Consider the following 22,379-nt stretch of genomic DNA (forward strand, 5'->3'; position numbering starts at 1 on the left):
AATGTATGCTGATATGACCAAACTGACCTAGCTGCCACAAGGGTAAATCCTGCATTCTTGACCAACTAAATTCTTTGAGTCAACAGTACAGTGTATAAAGGGCATCTTGAGGAAGTCATTTACTGTGATTTTTCAAAAGGATTTCTGTCAAAATCTCTCAGAAGAAATTGGGAAGAAAAATAAAGCAGCCGAGAGGTAAGGCCAAAATTCTGAGAAGGCTTAAAAGTAAGTAAGCAAGCCAAAATAAGCAAAGTTTTAATAAACAGTTTCTTCACAGACTAGGGAGAAATTCTTATCAGGCAATATGAAACACTAAAGGAAACAGGTTTTATACCTTTAGTATAAAACCAACTAGCTACTAATTTACCTTATTTCAATAATTATGCTACCTAGATTGGTGTTTTCCAGGAAATCTCTCATGACTGCCTTGTCATCACAGTTAGCTAGGGCCGCTGATATATTTTAGGTACCATTTTATTTTAATTACACTTTTCTAGTATCAGAGCTTCAAAGCATTGAATTGACATTGCTGCAGTTCAGTCCTTCTGACTTTGGTGGGGTTTTTTCAGTGTCCCTTGATGCAGTGAAGTATTTGTCTGAGTATTTAGTAAATTAGATCAGAAAACCAATCCGGATCAAAATAATCCCATATCCCCTCCAGCAAGGAGTTAGAGATTGTCCAGGTTACCTTGTTTGTCCTGTTCACTGTGTAGTCACATAAGTACATCTGGTGATGTAAGAGAGGGAATAGAGCAAGGACAGGAATAGTGGCTGCAGGAGATTCCCTCTTGTGATGGCAACACCAGTTTATTCTTCCTTCACGTTATTTTTGAATCTGTGTCTAACAGTTCAGGTAGTAGAACAGGTAGTGAAGTCAATTATATTCAGTTAAAACTTGAACTCTAGTCGTTGCTAACTCAGAAATGCAAATGGTGAGACATTTTTGATAAATGCAATGATGAGAGGTACCCTAAAAAGTCTGCAATAAAAATATGATACAAATTTAAGCCATATCTTGATTTTCACCTGACAGCTATGCTGGGATCCATTTCACTTTACTGAACCAACAGTCAAACTGGTAATCACTAAGAAAAAATATTAAAATTCTTTTGAGTTGGGAGATTCTTGTCTGCATTGTTATGAGAAATACTTAAAAATGTAACTGAACTTCACAGGATGCTTGAAGATTTACAAAACAAAATAAAAAGATGCATGATGTACTGTATTAAATATGCTTACTAATATAGCATGTCACATATATTAAACAAATTGATCTTTTGTGTTTTTTTCTGGTGTTTAGTAGGAATAGAGTCAGAAAAAGCTGATTAATTAGGTTAAATACTAGGCTTAGTTTCCTGCCATACAGAAGCCTTAAAAAAGCACTAAAATTTCACCATTAAACAAACAACTGAATAAATAGCTTTAAGTTATACCAAAATTAATGTAGAGGTGAGAAAGATATAACAGAAAATTCCCTGGTTCCTTGCTATCTTGATTACATCTGAACATTTTGAGCAAAGATTGTTGGTAATGGATATTGGAGAGGAGTTGTTTCTGAGTTTTTCACTGTTCAGGTACTTGTAGCAGATGATTGACAGCCAAAATATTATAAGCAGTATGGGCACAGTACCATTTCTGGCTACCTTGCAGGAAGATAAACAGCACATCATCTTGTTTCAGCTGGCTGTACTTGGACAAGAATGGCATGCAGAGCAGGATTTTAGCATGCATGGAAGGAGCCGAAGTTAGAGTTAATAGATTGATGTGGCTGGAGAGGACAGTTTCTTCAGCACAGTGGATTTATAAAAAAATCTCTGGATTTTTAAAAAATCTCTAGCTACATCTACAATCCGTGAATCTTCTACTTAAATTTAGCAAAACCTGAGTTTGTGAACTCTCTGAGTGTAAGGTAGGAGTGGTCCTTGTTGAAAGATCAGAGAGGTGCCAGTTCCTCAGAACTACAATATGCTCCCTAAACAATGTGTCCTACCATTTATTCACATTGATCTTTAGGGAAACAGATTTCTTCAGGTTGCATGCTGCCAAGAGTCTTTGAGAATGCAAGAAAGGAAGCAGCACAATCTCTTAAAAATGTCGTACTTAACAGTATTATTAGTAATATGAAAGAGAGGAGTGTTAAGAAGAAGATAGCAAGCAAATTAGAAGGCGTTGCAAAAGTAGTGAAAACAGAGATAAAAGAGAAGAGCAAAAGGTGGTTGCAAATACAGGAAGGAAATAGGTAAACCAAGGAAAGTTTGCTTAGAAAATTCAAAGTTAATTATATGGAGAAAAATAGTATGAGAAAAGTTCAGCATTAGAAATATGGAAAGCAGTAAAAATAAAGAAGCTACGAGGACAATAATTGAAGAGCAAATAGTATATGATTGTGAATTGGAACATGGAATAAAACCAAACAATTTTATTTTGGAGGCAAACTGCCTTCTCAAGCTCTCTGATCTGCAGAGCATGTAAATAAACTGTATCATCTTTCAGAACAGTGCATCTTGTTCTCTCAAGTTTATCTCGCCAATTTTGTGAGCTGGTTGCAAGAGAGGATGCATCACCACAATGAAGCATTTTTATCATGCACAAAGTTAATGGATGATGTGAGCTACATTGCTATAAGCAAAAGAACTATAATCCCTCGCTATCTTTGAGGCCAGAGGTAGGTGCAGTACAGCTGTTCATGGCAGAGGGAAAGGCTGTGTCCCATTTCCATAGTTTCAGGTCATTCTCTGCAGGCTGGGTCATACGGTGGGGCATTCTGCCAACCAAAGAGCTGCAAAGCATATTTTTTGCACTCACATTTTCAGGTCCTGCACAGCACTGCAGTTTCTCTCCATCACTGGAGGAGCTGGAAAGAAACTGCAGTGCTTCACTCAAGTCAAGACTGAACAAATGAGTTGCTGTTGCAATGGCGGAGAACAAGAGAGCAGGTGGAACACTGTAATAATAATGCTGTCAAGTAATTATTATAATTATTTGCTCTACATATCTCAGAGCTTTCTTTTCTCTGTAAAGAAGAGTCTAAATCGAAACACTTTTTGATATTGAAGGGTTGGCTTGTGGAAGAGGGTAAAAGAACTAGACTAGATCATTAATATGATTATGTCTGCATGGCACCTTAGGGGCTGGACCATGGAGCTCACTAAGGCTACTATGCACCTTGATGTGTCTTAGTGCTTTTCATGGTCAAATACAGGACACTTGTAGCATTCCCTACAGGCTAAGAAATGGAGCTCACACGGCCTACAAATCCATCTGTCTTTGTATTTCACAACACTGGGACCTCCTATGAAGAGTCCCATGGCTGACCTGTCATTGGCCAGGTTATGGCACTTCAAGGCAGCTGATGCTTGTCCATATGTGATTCAGTCAGAAGCATGCTCCAACTTGCTTGGACATGAATTAAGTTTGCAGTCTGCTGCACACCCCAAATCTATTTCATGTTCAGTTTTCCAGAACGCAATAAACACACCATTCATACCCAAACAGTGGGCCTGGGATAACCATGGGCCTTAAGAAATGGGCTTTAAACACACACTCCACAAAAACAGAGGCAAAGCCTACATTGCATGCCTAATAGCTAACTGAAGAGAACTTAATGAGCATTCCCTAACAAACCAGATCCTGTACAATAAAATGGAAACTGGCATGTGTACAGTACTGTGCAGTTTAACATGAGGAGACAATGTTAGGATGTTACTAAGTGCTAACTCTTAAAGCACCTTGGATATGTATCCTGCATTCCAAAGCATGCTGAATATACAGGAAATCTCCACTGCTATTGTCACCAAACTATTCTGCAGTTGCTTGTCACTTTGTTGAGCCTAACATGGAAAGTTTGCACAGCTATCTTCTTCCAAGAGCGCTGCCAGGTTTGAATAACTTTATTTTATGCCATGATCACATTCATCCTTTCTGGCTGCAGGTATCTCAGGAAATGGTGGTTCAGTCTCCTTAGGCACTGGGTGTCCTTCATACCTTCTTCAGAATTGCACTTGACATTTCAATATCCCAAACTTAGTATATGTGATACATCGTGCTGATTTACACTCTTGAGTGAGGCATCAGGAAGAGTTCAATGCTCCTGCCCTAAAGAGAGAAAATATTTCAAAGGATTGAGGATTTAAAAAAGTGTTGAGAGAAGGAGACATGAGACAAAAGAAATAATTTAAAAAACAGTACAGTATGAATATTTTGTAAAAGATACATATATGCAGTGCATTATTGATAAGCTTGGCAGAAAGACTGCAGTCCTATCATAAAGAAAAATAGTTCTAAAAGAGCAGAAGAATGTCAACAGCTAGGCAGCTGCTGGGGAAAAAACGTTATCCCAGTTCTAAACAATAAGCTGCGAAGAAGCAGGGATCCTAATGTATCCTCAGCTGGGACACTGAGTATGAACATGGAATCAGTGGCCGTGAAATGTTTTCTCAGGACAGGGTCCTGTTTTGTCTCTGAGCCCTAACCTGAGCCAGTGTTAGTACAAATATGGCAAGTGGATGTATCTATTTTTGTCAGTCTTCCTCCAGATAGGCTAAGTTAAACCTAAGACTAATTCAGTCACTCTGAGATTAAGTCTGGCAGAAGTGGAAAGTACAGTCTTACTGATCTCATATTATTTCCATTGGCACTTGCTTTGATATTTCTTACCTAGTTTAAAAGTCTTACATTATATAACATGGTCTCTAATGTCAGAATTCATTTTCCTATACAGCATAAATGCCTACTAATATTTATACTAATACCCAAGTGCCTATTAAAATCTATCAGAATTATTAATCCCCCCCAGTCTTCCTTTTTATTTTTGTTCTTTAGAGTAGGAGTCATCTTTGTTCTTTCTCTTCTCTCTTTTTTTTTTTTTTTTTTTTTTTTTTTTTTTTGGTACAGCTCCTAGCACAATGGGACCCTGATCTGAGACTGATTTTCTTAAAGTTCTAGAGGAGATGTATTGGAAGCAAAAGCTTCAAAATAGATCTATGCATCTGAACTTCTGTGCTTCACTGCATGATGCCCATTTTAAAGACAGGGTCAGAGCAAAATAGTTGGAAAGATAAAGGGGGGGTCTCTGTGAGACTTTAGCCAAAAATAAGATCCTCCATCCATAATTCTGCAGCCTCTGAGACTGACCTGTAATGTTGTGAAATTATGAACCTCATGCCAGCCTTCATTTGTGTATTGAGCAAACACAAGGACAGAAGGTTACAACTGCTTCTAAAAGAAAAGAAAAAATTTAATACTAAAGATATGGGAGTGTCATGTGAGGCTTTGGTAATTGTTTTAGTAATTATTTGATTGACTGAGATTCTGTATCTTGTACTCAATAACATTTTGATCAAAAAGGGTAAATTCCAAAATATGCGAAGCTTGTATTATTCAGTCAGATAATATAAACTGAAAGAGTGACTATGTAAGACTGAGAAATAAGTAACAAGAAATAGAGTTTACCATTATTAGCGTAGTTCTTAAATTTCATTCTTCTTAATTGTAGAGTGAATTTTAAAGAAACCTCTACTACAGAACAGGAATTATTATGGAGTCACATAAAGAGTACTTGCTGATAAGCAATCCTTTGAATCCTTGAAAATCTCTTGTCTTTAATAATTATACCAACTGCCACTTCTAACCACAAAGCAAAGCTTAGCTGGCACAGTGACTTGAGAAATGCAGCAGTTGTCTAGGGAGGCTAAACAACATATTATTCTGCACTTATTTTACTAAAAATATACATGCATATACAATTTGAAAATGCGTGTACTTTCATAGGTACAAGTAATAAGAACAAAAAGACCTCAGCAAACAATACTGTTAGTGATTTATGATTCCATAATCCCCTTTATAGCCCCCTAATAGGCATTGCATGTAGCAAAAACAAAAAAGGAAATTTTCTGTTTTAACCAGGCCTCTTAATCCTGAGAAGTATTTAATCTTTTGGAAATGTCTCAGTGGCACATTGCTGATGGCATGCAATAAAGGTAGTTGACCTGTCTCCTGTGGAGCAAACCCAAGGCAATCTGCCTAATCTCATCCTGGGAAACACACCCAGTATCATTGAATCTGATGAAATCACATGGATATTTTTTCAGATGCCTTGCAAAGGCATACACAGAAATTATTAAAACAAGCTTTGTTCAGTTCACAATTCAGCCTTTTTGAAGCATCTCCCATGCCCTTGAAGAACAAAGCAGACAGCTGTATTTAAATTTTGTTTTTAAGATTGTCTGCAAAATGACTATCATCCCCTTGAGAGGAAATAACTCAATCCCCGCAATGCCGGGTACAGTTAAAATCTAAAATAAACACATAAAAAATCCCCCTATTTAAGACACTGTCTTTTCCCATTATTAAGTGTCTTCAGATAAAATACAATTTTGCTAAATTCTAAATACTCAACTAGAAGTTTTCCATGGCAGGTGTCTGCCTCAGGCTGAAATGAATGTAGTACTTTGCTTGTTTTGGAAAGCTTAAGAAAACAGGTCCATGCCTCACAATACATTTCATAGGAAAATATTTTTGCTCCTATGAGAAATGTTTACAATTACCAAGGAAACTGTATTATCTTTATGTTCTGGAGCAGTGGCCTAAAGCTTGGCATGAGTTATACTGTGAAAATCTGCCTACATTTGGCTTGCATTTATAACCTCAAGGGAAAAGATAGAAAAAAAAGAAAAAACCTCCATGTTTTTAGCCACTAGGGTTTGTCAGTTACCTTCTCCAAAGCTTCGTCTTTACTGGATCTGCTCCTTGCCTAGACTGAAGGGGCCAAGTGAGGCTTTGTGCAATTCCTCCTCTCTTTGACAAGTATTGTGGTTTGGAGAACAGAGTTTGTAGCAGGAGATTATCTCTCTTTTAGTGTCAAAGAACCCCTGCTGATGCCACAGCAATAAAAGGAAAATTGCCTAAGTGGAGCGCTAGGAGCTGGGCCTGAGTGTTACAAGGATGGGGGAAATGATGGAGCAAAGGGCAAGAGAGAGTAACTGAAATTATTAGGGAAAAGAAACGAAGGCAGAGAAAAGTGGAATTAAAATGCAAAGTTAATGGAAAGGAGTGGGAACAGTCTGGATCTCAGAAAGAAATTACTTGACTGGGAAGGCCACAGAGGAATCTATGACTGCGATATGGACGTACAGGAAATAGCACCCGCGGAGGATTTCTGCTTAGAAAATGATAGATAGGTATTACCTTTGTCTTCCCCTGGAACTAGTGTTTTGCTCCAGCCAGACAATAATTCTGTAGGCCAGATGAAATGCATGTCTCACCTGCCTCTTGTGGCTGATTCACAGAAGAGGGACAGTTTTTCACAACTCAAGTACTTTACTAGGTTGCATGTCAGAGGTCTGTACTGCACCCACCAACACAAACCAGTTGAGAGTGAGTACATATGATGTAATGTCTGTTTAGAATTTTTGCTTTTAGAAGCTTGGCAGCTGCATGAGCTTTCCAAATGTAGTCCTGTTGCTCTTTGGTCTTTTATGAATAACATATACCTATTTCCTCAAAAATTCATAATTGCAAGTTTTTTTTACTGAAACCCGACATGAATCAGTCATTCTGAGAATACCTTCAAGAGTCTACATTATACTTTGTGTTTCTGTTGCCACGTGCTTCTGAGAAGGAAAAGTCTAAATTGGAAGATCCAAGTAATGGAAGTATCTGAGACATATTTAAGCTTAGGAAGTTAAAAGACAGGGGTGTATGTATAAGCTCAAAATCTAGCTGCTTGGAAAACTTCAGTGATAAGAAATTTGCAAGGTCAAAGGACAAAAATCCAGTAGATTATTTTCCGGTCATTTCAGCTATGTTGCCCAATTTACTAGAGCTCTGGAGATAGGAACTCATCCATTCCCACTCACTGTGTGGGTGTATTTAAAAACTGATGGCGTTACTAAGCATTTAGGAGTTTCCTTTGCCTTTGTTCAGTAGAACTAACTGGGTTATTATGCAACCTTTATACTTTTATTTTTTCTTACTATTTACCATTTCTTCCCTGCTGTCATTTTTACTAGCACTGATATTTACTTCTACATTAAATTACAAATGAAGCTTTGTTATGAAAGAGAAAAGAGTATTTTGACTGTAGTTCTGCTAAGCATGCAGTGCTCTGTCATGGTAAATGCTCCCCACAGATATCATGTCTTATGATCACTCTTGCTTAGAGTTAAAAAAAAACTCAAAATACCCAAGTGATAAAGTCTATTGCAAGATTGGTGGAACATACTGAAACTCCATTCTAGCTGGGAATATTGAGTCATTGCCATGATTAAGGGAAATGAGATGACTTACTCATAAATCCCTAGCAATCATCATCTCTCAAATACCGCAGCTAATAAATAACCATTTGTTTACAAATAGGCTGTATCATCCTCGGGTGGCTGAGGCCTATGAAGCTGGATCATATTTACCTTTTTCTGAAACCTTCCATTAAAGTTTCTAAAAGGTTTCCCTTGGATGATCTTATGTCTATAAAAACTGAATCCCGCTTAATCTCTTTGGATATTGTATTAAGTACAGCTTTTCTCAGCCCATGCAAAAATCTTGAAATATCACTGTTAGAATTTTTTAAAGATTGTTTAATTGTAAGTCATTACAAGTGATATGTGGTAGCTGCATTTCCTTCAGCCTTAATTGTAATTAATGGGTTAATAATCTTTTGCATTTACAATGAATTTTTTTTTTCCAAAAAGTTAAGCATATCAGGCTAACCTGAAACAGTCTTGAAAACCTGAACAGTTTTCAAGATAATAAACAATGTTCAGTGCATCTCAGTTATTACAAATGTTAAACAATAAGAAGGAAAACCAAAACTTGATTACCAATGAGCACCTGAATATTATGACAAAGCTGCTTTCTCTGAATTAAGTATTTCACAAGAATTTTTAAAAACTTCTCTCACCTTTGAACTGTTTTGTTTTGAAACCCCTATTTTTCAGTGCAGAGAAGAAGTTCATTGATGTAAAATTCCTTCTGAAGAACAGGGATTTCACTCATCAAACCATCACCATCAGTCATAAAGGCTGTTCATACATCAGATTCCTTTCAGTTGCCTCCTGAAAACAAAACATATTTAGCCAAGTATTAGCGAGATAACAAGGAGCTGTATTTTACCAGTAGAAATAACTTGGTTGCTATGCCAAAAACTTAAGTTTTTATTTTTGAAAAAGAAATTACTCCAGAGAATTTTTTCCCACAACTCTTAAAATATACACCAGAACCAAATAAGCAATCATGGATTCACTTGAAGACTTGAGCTGTGAAATTGCATCTCAAGCAATTAAGAATTCTTTGTACTATGACAAGTAATGCATACTAAACTAGTTACCCAGAACGGGCCAAATGAGATCTTCCAATATAATAGTAACTTTTTATCTTTTTAGTGAAATCAATACCTGTAATTTTAACTTTCCAGATTTTCTGAATTTCCACTTGAGAGCATGTACAGGCAATATGGTCCTACATCTTTTCAATTTATATCTCTTCTTTCTCTACTCTTGAATCATAAACTTGTTCTCCAGCCAGTCTTCTGCATCCATTTAATTTAGTTTTAGCTTTCTGCTTAGTCTTTTGCTATTCTTTTAACACTTATCCATAATCAGCTACACCAATTGGCTAATTTCTATTCAGATTAATTCCTTTTTCCAAAATTTTTGAATTTTTTCATCAATCAAGATTTTATTCTGGGTTGTTTTGGGTTTTGTTTTCCTCCGCTGGAGACTGCTTTCAATGGGCTTTTGTGCTTGAAGAGAACTTTTAAATTTTCATTGATAAACATAGTTTTATTTTTTAAATTTTATTTAATTTCATTTTATATTTTTTCCCAATACCTTAGCATTTCTTGCTTGTAAATGCTTTTCTAGTTCACCCTGAAACATGGCAAATGACAAGCAGGGATATTTTAGTTTACCATATACCCACTATTCCATGTCACATATGGGGGGAGGGGGGGTAAGTGCATCCATATGATATGGAAATACATGCTTTATATATGTTTGTGCTTTATATAAAGATACATACCCATATGTTTAAATGCACAAATACACAAGATGGTTTGAGTGGACGTTCTAATGAAATGTAGAGACTATTTTTAATATTTTCTTGTCCTCTTTATTTTTGTAAATTGCAGTTATACTTGAACCATATTGTTTCCCAAACAGAGAATAAGACAGTTCTTACTCTAAATGGCATTTGTGAAGTTAGTTTCTTCAGAAAGAATGGCCCAAATGCAATATTATCTGCTTGTACCTATTTAATCCTCCCATCCCTCTGAATCATGTGCCAGAACAGAGGTTTTTTTAGTAGGAGGCAAATCTTAAATAAGAGCTCTTTAAATAGATTGTTATGTTGTGACAGGTAGAAAAAAAAAGTTAATGAGCTATTAGATGTCACAGAACTGTAAAATCACCAGATTGTTTAGAGCTTCAATCTGACTGATAGCACTGCACTGCAAGATGCAGCTGTAGAAATAAAAATGCACATCTGAACAACGCTGAGTCATTACTCATGTTTGAGAATGTAATGTCTGCTGATCTGCATTTGCTTTGCTGTACCTTATTTTGGAATTTTAAAATGGCTTTTAAATTCTTAGAGTATTAGACCTTTATATAGGTAAAGAGAAAAACAGTTAAAGGAGTTACAGCAAAAAATATTTTTACACTGTAGATATAATTAGTTATTTTTGGCATAAGTTAATAACAGTGTGGTGGTAATTAAGAGGAAAGCCTAGTACCCACTAGTTATTGCATATTTATTTGACACTTTTGTCTACTTATTTTCCTTTGAAGTGTATTTGACACTGGGCACTGTCAGGGTAGTGGAGTAGGAGGCCTGTTGGTCTTAGATAAGATATCAACTCCTAGTTTTCATCTAATTTTCTTTAGAAAAGACAGAAGTGCCTAATACAGTAAACACAATTATTCCAGAGCACTTAATAGAAGGCTAACAAAATAGATAACTTGACAAGCTTATAAAAGCTGTATAAATACAGCAAAGTATGTAAACTGCAATGTTTTTCATTAGAAAGTAATAGAAATGCAAATTGATTTCAGAGAAGGCACTCAAAATAGGGCTTTTTTCCTGCAAAATTGTTTTCTTATTGTGAGACACCAGTGTGGTAATGCCCCAAGAAACAACAGGCATCTTGCCGTTGGCTTAGTTCTAAGAAAATAGGGATTTTCCCAGGACCAAACAGGTTATTAAACAGCTCTATTGTTTCTAGTAGCAGCTGTTTAGTACTTTGACTATCTTCCAGACAGATTTCCAGTATTAAACCAGAAAAAATTTGCTAGCTCTATTTCACATAGGCCTTCTCTTCACAGACACACCCTCTAGCTCTCAAACTTGAATTCCATTTTTAGGTATATTGCATTCTGCTATGGAGGGACACCATTGATCTTATCTGGAAGAAGAGGTTCAATTGAGGTAGATATAGGTAGATCCAAGGAAAGTACCTTTTGAAAGTCAAGAATAGATTAATTGGATGATGAAGAAGTAAGAACGTACTCTCTTGGATTGCTGTTGGATTCTGAATTCAAGTATTTTCTGGAGCTGTGAGTTCTTCTGGCGCTTCCACAAAACGAGATAAATAGATATGTATAGATAGACTCACAGACTATGAGTTAATGTGGTTTATTGTTTGAGGGCTAACATTGTCTCTTGGAGGCAAATGCAAGAACTAAACTGGACAGTGAAGAGCCTAATAGTCCCACGCTTCCCCTTGGCAGTTGGGCCTTGTGTTTCAGAATCTAAGCACTTACGCTCAATAAATTTTATCTAGATCTTACTATAATACCCTATGAAATATGAATAAATACAAAAATAATATATATTAATGGCAAATACACAAAGGCCAATGGATCCCTGTGCACTGGGGATAGCTTGGACTGTGCTGATACAGAATTTGGTGAAGGGCTTAGCTCAATGCCAAAGATGGCACAGAGAGAGGTAAGCTGATTAATTCAGCCTCACACCTCTCCTGATCCAGGAATTTTGTCTATGTTTACATGACTGACACCATTGTAAAGAACAGACCTGCCATGAGTCTTCATGTCAGGATCAAACAAGAGTACTGAGAGTTATGAATCGTGTCTGCTTGTAGCAAAGCATTAGAACCTTCTCTGAGGTAAAGTGACCTCTAACAACTGTCCAAATTATGAACTGTTTCATTGTCAATTAAAGTGCACAGGAAAGGAAACAGACAAACACATGCTAACATCTGCATGATGTTTGGCATCTTGTTTGTTTGATTGTAAACTGTGTTATCTTATTTTGGTGTCATTGCTGGAAATAGATTAGATTCTGTCTGAACCATTGTATTGGGACTTTTGCTTTTTCTGAGCACTACTCAGAACCAGAGTTTCAAAATATGACATCTATTTTTCAGGTACAATTGGAGCACCGCTTTTTCTGCAAGCAAATGATAAAATATACAGATATGCATACAAACCTCAGCTGTATGTGCTAACTGAATACAAACTAAGCACAAACAGGCTTTTACAGATGTAAATTCTATCATTTTCTTGTACAAGTGACAGTGATAAACAACCACACACACCAGTGATTTGCATACACAGAGCTGAAGTTTAGCTTTGAGTGCTTTTTGAGACCTTAAGTGTCATACCCTGTTGACAGCATATTTGACCTGAGAACTTCAGCTTTCAAATTAAAACATTTCCTTGCAACTTCAGTTTATTTTCTTTATATCCATTACCATGTCTATTTATTTTTAATCTGTCATCAAAACATCTATCTTTCAATGGTTAGGCTGACTGGTGTCTTTTGCTGAGCTATTGCTAATATGCTGGGAGGCATTGCTGTTTAAGTACATTTGCTTAATTTCGAATCTAATTCTATTCATTTTGCAATGACTGGACATTTTTCTATTGGCTCTTTTGATTGTACATTCCTTGGGGCAGGGATGTGTCCTCCATTGTTATTTTGTGAGTGAACTACCACTGATGGTGTCCAAGAAATACAAGTAGACAATAACCCATTCTTTCAAGGAACAAAAAGATGTTCTTTTTGATGCATTCATCTTTTGATGCATTTCATCTCTCTTAAGTTTGCCATTCAGAGTCAGAAAACTGTTTACAGTGTTTTTAATTTTCATCAGTTTCCTAGGTATTTTGCATCTTCTAGTCTTCTCATTTCCTTAATAATTTGCTTCACTATTATATTCATTAATACTCACTCCTTCAAATGTCTATTTTAAACTCTACAATTCTGAGTAGAAAAATTAAAAATAATTTTTTCAGGTTGCTTTTTGAAGATATATGATATCCCACTCAGCAAAGGTTTCTTTCCAATTTTTTCTCTGTGGGTTTTTTTTTCTCTATAGCATCCAAAAAAAGCAGAAATAATGAAAAGATGGCTTTTACAATTGAGGAGACATTGCTAGCTCCAAAGTATAGATATATTGACATTATTTATGGAATTTAAAATTATTTTGCAAAGGGAAAGTCCTGGATTTTGTGTTTCCCCTTCAGAACCATGTTCTTTATTTCACCTTGTAGTTGTAAAACTGGCATCAAAACAGGTTTATCATAGCCAGAGACAGCAAAGTCAGATCTTTTGTAAATATTAAAGTGCTGAAGACTGTTTAAATAAGTACACTCTGTCTCACTGGATTCAACCAGTTTCAGGTGAAGACCTCAATATAGAGGAAAAAACTGGAAAATCCTGTACTTTAGTCCCTGCACTTGACCAGAAGAATAATTGATAATGTATACACGTGTTATCAGTTCTTAGCCTTTAGAAGATGTGATGAATTGTGTTCAGTCTGATTTATGCTTAACACTTAGGGTTTTTTTACTCCAAAGGTTGATGAGTTTGAATGAATTTCCAATCTGTAGAAAGAACAAGGAGAGAATGGGGCATATCTCAGCAGGACCAGAAAGCCAGCAGACGTTGAAAGAAGTAGTCAAATTGAGCAGTATGCATTAATTTAAGAATTAAAAGCAGAAATGTTTTAAGAAAGTGGGTTTGTGCATATTGTTTACACAGATACTACCAAACAGATTACTGATCTATTTTCATCATCAAGAAAATTTTCCAGACTTCATTTTGACAGTTTTAAACAAAACCCATCATCCCAGCTCAAAACTGTATTTGCATATGTATATATGCAGTCTGCTATGAAAAAAATAAGATGCTATTAGCACATTGAGTCATTATGCTTCACCCTACTACAAGAGACAGAAGTTATGAGAAGAGATTGGGAAAGGAAAAAAAAAAAGGAAAGAAAACCCAAGAAAAAAAGGGATTGCTGGACCTAAACACGTAATTGTTCTGGGCTTCTTCCTTATTCCATGGCATGCTCCTGTTCTGATGATGTTTCCCTACCATTCCACTGGGAATATCAGATATAAAGGCACATAGGAACACTCCATGGCATGGAAGCTCAGAGAGGAATTGGTGCTCCTAACACCTGCACTTGTTCCTCCATAAATCTCTGCACTTTACGCAGCAGAGCTGTATGTGGCTTTCAGATCAGCTGGGGAAGCAGAAAGGCTGAAGGGCTTAGCCCACACATCATCTTGTCTCCATCTCTCCCTGTTAGTGCGACTCCAGACTTCAGTTCTTGCACACCAACCCTTGGCTGCCACTGGAGATGTTCTATCTCATGTAGAACATTCTCATGCCTTTGTCTACTTCTGTAAGCTTCTTCTCTAGCAATGAAGATATAACATCCATTAAGAAATTATCTAGATAAATTCTTTTTCTGTTGTTTTAAAGCATCTCCCTTTTGTTTGTTTCTAAAAATTATTATAGTGACAAATTACTTTTTCTCCCAATTTCTAACTTAAGTGAACTCAGTGGAGATACTCCTTTCCCAGGTACTGAAAACTGTGTCAAACTTTTCAGTTTGACACAGATCCAGGCTTACCACAGGAACCGAGAAGACTGTAGCATCACCCAGTGATATACAGATGTTTTCAGTGTGTGAAACAAACGTGGCTTTTCTGCCACCCATTTCCCGCAGAGCTTCATTTCTTCCCCTTGAGCCTCCCAGGTTAGGCCTTTTGTCCCACCCAGTGATGTCCTGACTAGCTACGAGTCCAGGCCAACCCTCAGAAAAGTCAGCACAAATCGCTGCTTCTCTTTCAACTTCATGTAACAATTTTGAGGTGAGTGAAACCTTCCACACAAAAAAGAACAGATACTTGCGTGCTCAAATCATGATTCTGCTAAGGAAAGTGAGTGCATGGCCATTTCTCTCATTGTCTTGGGCAAGAAAGGATGAAGCTCTGGCTATGGCCAGAGAACAGTTTTGTTTGTCAGTCATGTAGAATTTAAACTACAAGGAGCTATGTTCGTGTTTAAAAGTCATTAAGCCTATCAATTCTATTCTGATGGTTTTCCAGAAATGGAAATGTAGGAGTTCAGTAGATTACAAGATTCTTTATTCCAAAAAAGGAAAAGATATATCTTTAAAGGTGTCAAAAATATCATTCAAGGCTTGAGTTTTGCAGCCATTCTTTGTGGGTTTGGGATCTGTGAGCAAAAATATTAGAATGCAGGGGAGAACTGAATTAAAATTGGGGGTAGAAAACTAGAAAACAATATGTTTTTGAAAATGTAGCTTGTAATGTGTCAATTTTCATGTGGACTGTGTAGACAATGGTGAAATTCAAACAGTATATTCAGCTTTTACTCTCTATGAACATCCACAGCATATCTTTATATCCCAGGGCAATGTAATTGTTTTAGGATAGTATTTATTAAGCACATACAATTATAGACTTCTGAGACAGAAAATACCTGCATAGATAGATCTCAAAAATTACAGAAGTCCCCAGGTTACCAAATGTTTAGTTACCTGCATTAAAGTGCCTACGAGGGCAGAAGCAGAGATCGATGAGTGGGAAGATGACCCATTGGATATTTGTATTAGCCACTTTGAAGGTACAGTATGGAGGGAATTATCGATAAAGTCAGAGCCTTCATGAGAAAGCAACTCTGTTTGCAACTCCTAAGTGAGAAATGAAATTGCCTAGAATGCAAGTTGACAGATAAGACTGTTGAGTGAAGCCCCAAGGAGCTTGTGTTGACAACAGGAAACCTTTTATTTGAATTGTCTAAGGGTGGTAAAAGGTCAAAATTATCCAAATGCTGAGTGCAGTAGATAGATGAATCCTGAACCAACAGATTTGTGAGGCAGCAGAAAGCAAAATGCTCCGATAGCTGCATTTTTATAAAGATTGTGTAAGTCTTGCTAACTTGTAGTAACCACTTTTGTACATTTTACATGCAACATCTTCAGTTCATCCACATTAATGTAAATGCAAATGTGCTTGAGAAAGACCTGAAAATAGCTTTGAACATTAATTCTTATGTAAGTAAATATCAATAAATGTTTTAGTTAGTTTCTGAGCAGTTATCCTAACTACTCACAAGAGGTCACAAATTGCTAAGTGAAACAAATGACCAAAAGAAGAGATTGTGGAAAGGGCATAAATGTTCTTTTTGATCTGCTGCTGAACTATTTTATGATCTCAGGCAACTCATTTAATTTGTGCATGTCTTCCCACCATTTCTACCCTTATTAATTAGGACTACATAGAATCTCCCTGCCATGTTGGTTGCCCAGTATGTTTTACTATCATCTGATCATAACCAAGAATAACAAGATAAAAATTACACAGAATTCTATCAGAAGTCTTTGACCCTTTCCATCAAATTGATGCAATTCTTGGCCTATAATTAAATTAATATTGTCATCACCCCCTGAGTTTAATATTTTGAGCTATGAAGAATGTACTTGGTCATGAAAAGCCTTCCTTTTGCATTTTAGAATATCAGTGTCTCTGCAGTCTATTTAGTCACCTACACCCATTTTACAGTACAACACACAACTGCAAAATATGCAAGAGCATGGAGTGTGTTTTAATGAGTCATAGTATTGATTTCACCAGCAATATTTTAATGCTGTTTCTCTTGAAAAATGTACAATAGATGTGGGCTCAGAAATCCTTAATATATGTTGTGTATGGTAATAGATAGTCCATATTCAGTAATGCACTTTATTATTCTACATAGAAGCTAAAATATATGCTGGTTTACCACAGTGCACCTAAGTGAAAGATCCATGCTAATTTTTTTCAGTCTGTCAGGACATCTGAGAAGCATCCAACACAATGTTGTTTTCTTGGGAACTCAGCCTATTTGGTGTGGATTGGCTTGCCCTCTAGTGAGACTCCCTGCTTTCTGCTTCTCAAATGCATGCTCTTCCAAGAGTGTTGCCATGGGGTAAAATGCTCTGGTTCACCATTCTTCCACCTCAGCTCCAAATACAATTCTGTGGTTTTAGTTCAGTGTGTGTACCAAGTAAGTTGAAGGTTCCAAAACCTTTTCATTAGGCAATACTGATGAGCTGCTCAGTTTTGTGGCTCATTGCATTATCATGGTCTGTAGTCCCATTCTTCAGAAGGCTCACTGAATAGATTGGAAGGAGGTCATGCTTCCTATCTCCCCAAGCTGCTGGTTCAGATCATGTTTTCCTGTCCAATCTGTTAGCATTTCTAGATTTGTAGTTACTGTTTCTAGCTCAAATTGTGCTTGGCCTGGAGATCTTTATTTCTCTCACAGAGATTTGCAATGATTATTCAGAACTTTACCTTAGCCTAAAAAAATATATTCTACTTAGAGTTCTCTAGAAATCCTTTGAATAACAGCAATCTGGTTTGTGCAGAGAACAACTGAGAGCACACTGTTATGATGAATTGTTTTTAATAATTTTATTTTTGCAATAGAGTTGTAAATCTCTTGCAGCACAGAAAGGAAAGATGGGGTAAAAAAGAGGAAGAAAGGGAAGTTTAAAATTCAGCAGCCAAATGCAAAACTTTGTACTGACTTTCATATAGTCTATGACCCGCCCTTCTTATGTATGATCATGTTCACTTAAACTATCTCAGAAGTTTCTTTTGGTTTTGGGGGTTAAACTCTCTAGGATTAGGAGCAGAGCTTTTTGAATCCAGGGCCCCCACCTTTGGAATTAGTTTTCCTTGGTTCTCTGCCAATGTCCAGCTCCAGTAATCTTCAGAGCACATGGACAAATATTTGTATTTGGGTAAGTTTTGCTGTATTTTTAGGTGCCTTGGTTTTGCTTCGAATTTTACTTTACAGTCTCTGAGATGGTAGATTGGGAATTGTTATTTTCTAATAGGATTATTTAGTTTTACCCACCATGGGAATTTTTCTACGTAATTTATCAGTTGTTTTTAAAAATGTGCACTGTAATGCCTGAACGAACAATATATTTATTTGCACTTTTATTTTGCCATTTTCCAACCTGTGATACTGGGAGTACTTTGACTGAAAAGCTCTAGAGGACAGAAGTTTGTTCCTTGCATGACTTCTTCTCTGTGGAAGGAAGGGGTGACTGTGCAGCTGGACAGACAGTGGGATGGCTTATCAGCTGTGTGAGCTCACTGCTTTGTTCTGGGCAATTCTGCTGACAAGTCCACCTTGGTACACGTTCTGCAGCCATTGCGGCCGTGCAGCCCTCCCCTCCAAAGTGCCAGTCTGCAGTTAGTACTGCTTTCTGCTTATGAGACCAGAACTGCAAGAGTGTCCAGAAGGTATAAGGCTTTGTACCCCAAAATGTAGCCTTTCAATAAAGTCTATTGCAATGATTACAAATGGATGACTGTAAGTAGTCTGAAGTATTTGATTATAAAAGTTAATATATACTGCTTGATTGTCTAATTATTTACCTCAATTTTAAACATTTATGCTGGTAATTTCAGTAGAAAGGCTCCTCATTTGCACCAATCTGAGAAAACAGCAGGGACCGTAAATACTTGACATGCATTGAGAATAATACAAAAGGATCTTTAGAGATGTGTATTTTAAAAATACCGTTTTGGTGTGACTAAGACTTTTTTTCCTCTGTAGCAATGCCCTTTGTCTGAATATATTGTAACAATGAGAACTGTTCAGGTTGCAAAATAACGATACTGTTGGGGATAGCACAACCCAAGGCCAGGAATAAAAGGGTGTCATAAAGTACCTGATAGTCACCTGCTTCCCAAAATATCCTGGGACAGGTTCCCTCTTGCCGTGAAACAGACCAGCTCCTGAGGATGTGGCCCAGTAGCTCTGCAGAGCGGGTAGTCGCTGTTGGAGAGGTCAGTACACGCATCAGCTGGATGATGTATAGATTGGATCTTTGCACTGCAGGCTCTTAGGAGATGTTTCCAGTTAACTTCCAGCGCAGCTGCTCCTCAGGACAATGTGGTGTTATATTTAGAAGTGCAGACTGGTCACCTGATGGTGTCCTGATTTAAGAACGATCAGGTCTGTGCTCACTATTCATCTCTTTGAAATGAAAAGGGGAATAGCTGAAGAGTTGGCTTGGCTCTGACACCACTAAGAAATTCTTGTTTTGGTATAAACCACTCTTAATGAGATTGCATTTTTTTTCCCTATCATGTCTAACTTCAGTCTGAGAAGGAAGATAACACAAAGAATAAAACAGTCGAGAGTGCACTGCGGTCACAACTGATTTAGCAGCTTACACGCGATTTTTCTTTTTTTTTTTTCTTTTCTCTTCTTTTATCTGTGTTGATAAAATCGGAGAGCCGGTGGCTAGCACTGATTTAGATTTCCAGCCTGGATTTGTTCTTGTTTTTCTCCTTACTTCAGTTCTCCTTGTGCAGTGCTGCGTGGCGCTGGCAGCCTGAGAGAGAGGGAGCTCCAGTCACACGCATAGACTCAGACCGCTGAGAGGAGATTAACATCAAGGAGCCCACATTTGCAATAGCGGGTGGTGCTGGGGGGAGAGGCGAGGGGAAAATAAAATAAAAGCAACAATCGGGTAAATGCTGCTCTCTTCTCGCCACCAGCACCTTGCACAGGTCTGAAATCGCTCGTTTTGCTTTGCTGTATTGCGCTTGCCTGGGCTGTGGAGAGGGGAGGGGGAGGGGAGGAAGGGGGAGGTTTAACTTTTACTTGACATTACCGGGTTATTGTCACTTCCCCCGTGTTAAACCCCGGTGGTTTCCCCTCGCCCCCACCCCCTCCCCGTGCTCGGCTCCCTCCAGTTAACTTTGTTCAAAGGGCTGCAGCCGGGAGGGCTTGTCCGGGCCTGGGACACAGATAGCGTAAAGTAAATAACCACCACAATTAGGCTGGGGCCGGGAGTTGATCTTCGTGGCGAGAGATCTGCTTAGTTAGCGTTTGCTCTTTCGGGGCGATTGAAGGCCGCCGTGCCAAGGACACGCACACGCACACACACAGACACACACAGTCACTCTTACACACGCACGCTGGATACAAAAGTCTGGAGGATCTAGGGGAGAATTGCAGCCGCCGGATCGGTGCAGCAGCCGCGGCCAGAGCCATGCGTGTCACGGCCTCCTGAGGGGGGAAAAGGAAGGAAGGGAGGAAGGAGGAAAAAACAAAAGAGAGAAAGAAAGAAAGAAAGAAAGAAGGAAAAAAGAAAAGAGGGAGAAAGGAAAGCAGAAGAAAGACGCGGGGTGGTGGAAAGTGTTTGCCTGCTTTTGTCTCGCAATACAGTGAACTGGAAGATGGAGATGGATGTTAAGGGAGTTTCTCCGTGCCCGGAGCCCATCCCCCCGGCGGCGGGGTCTGGCGGCTGCCCGCACCAGCGCCCGCACCACCGCGATGGGCAGCCCGCGGAGCCGGCCCCCGCCGCCGACAGCGGCCACCCGGAGCGGAGGCACGGCAGTGAGAAAGAGGACAAAAAGGTAGGTCCGCTCCGCCGCCGGCCGGCCGGCGCCGCGCCCGCCGGAGGGGCCGGCTGCCCGGGGCCGCGCTCGGCGGGGCGGGCGGGGCCGCTCCCGCTCCCGTTCCCCGGCCGCGGGCAGCCCCGCGCCGCCCTTTGTCAGCGCGGCGGCGGGAGGCGGGGGGCCGGCGGCGGAGGTTGTCTGAGGACACGGGGGCGGCGGGGCGGGGAGCGCGGGGCCGCCGCCGCCGGGCCCGGGGCGCCGGGCATTGTTCCGCCCGCCCGCCCGGCGGGAGCGGCCCAGGTGCCGCCGCCAAAGTTTAACCTCACTTCGAGGGGCCGCGGCCGGCGGGGCCGCCGCTCCCCTTCCCTCCCCGCGCCTCGCCTCGACTTCCAGCCGGCGGCGAGGGGCGAGTCACTTGGGGGAAGGAGCCCGGGCGCTGTGTCCCTCCAGCCCTGCTGTGTCATTGCGGACCGGGGGACGGCTGCTCGCTGCCGAGTGAGAACCTGCGGGTGACGGAGTTGAGCGAGAAATGGGTCAGATCGCACCCTTTGGTGCGGATGTGTCTGCTGCTGGGAGAATCGGAAAGTAGGGAGGATGGGATGGAAAAAGGTTGCCATTAAGATAATGTCAGCGGAGTGCATTGATCAGTGCTTTTGTCTGTGGGCACTGTCTTCATTCATTTTTCTCGGCATGGGTTTGCTAAACTGAAGCCGATGAATTCTGCTGTGTCTGTAGGTCTGTAACAGGCAGAGACTGATAAATGTGTAAGTTTCATCGTAATTCGGTGATGGTTGCAAGGTGTGATCCCTGTGTGCTAGACTGTAAAACACATCCGTTTATATTTTATTGAAATCCGAGTAATTGTCTGAATGCACAGATAACCCCAAAAAGATTATAATCCTAGAATAATGTGAAAAAGAAATGTTGGCATGTACTGGATTTGAGCCGTGTTTCTTCAACTAGTTTTACTATAGTTTGGTTTTGTTACAAATGTGTAAGAGAACAGTAACACAATGAAGGAATGTAAGCGACCAATGCAATAAATCAATGCAACAACTATGTCACACCACATATTTGCATGACTAGAGCTCCAGTTGTCATGAGAAAGATTTCTCATGCTATATTTTTAAAAAATTGTATTTTTAAATGTAGACTCTGAGTTTTCAGCATTTGCCTCCTACACTTTTGGGTTTGTCACTGTTCAGTAAAATCTGTGCTATTGTTTTAATTAAAAGAGGGTATCGATGCTGGATCATTTAAACAGGGCCTGTACAGTTTAAGAGGGTGGATCTAAGGGCTTTATTTTTAAAATGGTAACTGGTGGTTTACATATTGTGATAGATGAACATAGAATTCCATCTCCTTTGAGTTTATGAATATTTAATTCTGTCGTGACTGCATGTTACTGTACCTAGCTGAATGATTTGTGTGTGTGTGATTGCTTCTAGAATCCCTTTCCTTGCACTGTGCTACTTACTAAACTTAAAATAATTTTATTTCAAAATAATTAAAATGTAGAACCAAGGTTGCCATTTACATGACTTCGTTTTGCCGCTGCCTCGAGAATTTTAAAACCCTGCCATCAGCAGAAATCCATGCTTAATAATTACTTTCTGATGTACCACACAGTCTAATGTTTTACCAATCATGGACATGAGGAAGGCAAAGAAGGTGTGACTCAAGGTGAATGAA

The 22,379-nt window shown here is 38.9% G+C and overlaps 1 protein-coding gene and 2 long non-coding RNA genes across 6 annotated transcripts in view; 2 read left to right on the top strand and 1 right to left on the bottom strand.

The window, feature by feature from the left end:
• Window positions 1-1,020: 1,020 nt before the first annotated feature.
• LOC119697203 lies at window positions 1,021-19,144 on the bottom strand. The gene is made up of 3 exons (XR_005255799.1): window positions 19,007-19,144; window positions 8,897-9,050; window positions 1,021-4,095 (listed from the first exon to the last, which is right to left on the bottom strand). It is a non-coding gene; the product is annotated as an uncharacterized LOC119697203 (long non-coding RNA).
• A 573-nt stretch (window positions 19,145-19,717) lies between these two features.
• The window catches only part of RBMS3 (RNA binding motif single stranded interacting protein 3), a 705,955-nt gene continuing 703,293 nt past the window's right edge, over window positions 19,718-22,379 (top strand). The window contains exons 1-2 of one of the 4 annotated variants that reach the window (XM_038127643.1): window positions 19,718-19,853; window positions 20,515-20,705. In XM_038127643.1, the coding sequence (XP_037983571.1) occupies window positions 20,526-20,705 (180 nt within the window). In that variant the 5' untranslated portion in view covers window positions 19,718-19,853; window positions 20,515-20,525. Of the gene's footprint in view, window positions 19,854-19,982; window positions 20,706-22,379 lie in introns of those variants that run through there. The other 3 variants (XM_038127644.1, XM_038127646.1, XM_038127645.1) reach the window with 3 other exon arrangements.
• The window catches only part of LOC119697202, a 43,339-nt gene continuing 41,858 nt past the window's right edge, over window positions 20,899-22,379 (top strand). The window contains exon 1 of the long non-coding RNA XR_005255798.1: window positions 20,899-21,182. This is a non-coding gene — a long non-coding RNA (uncharacterized LOC119697202). The remainder of the gene's footprint in view (window positions 21,183-22,379) is intronic.

This window comes from Motacilla alba, chromosome 2, assembly GCF_015832195.1.
Source record: "Motacilla alba alba isolate MOTALB_02 chromosome 2, Motacilla_alba_V1.0_pri, whole genome shotgun sequence".
Taxonomy (NCBI): Eukaryota; Metazoa; Chordata; class Aves; order Passeriformes; family Motacillidae; genus Motacilla; species Motacilla alba.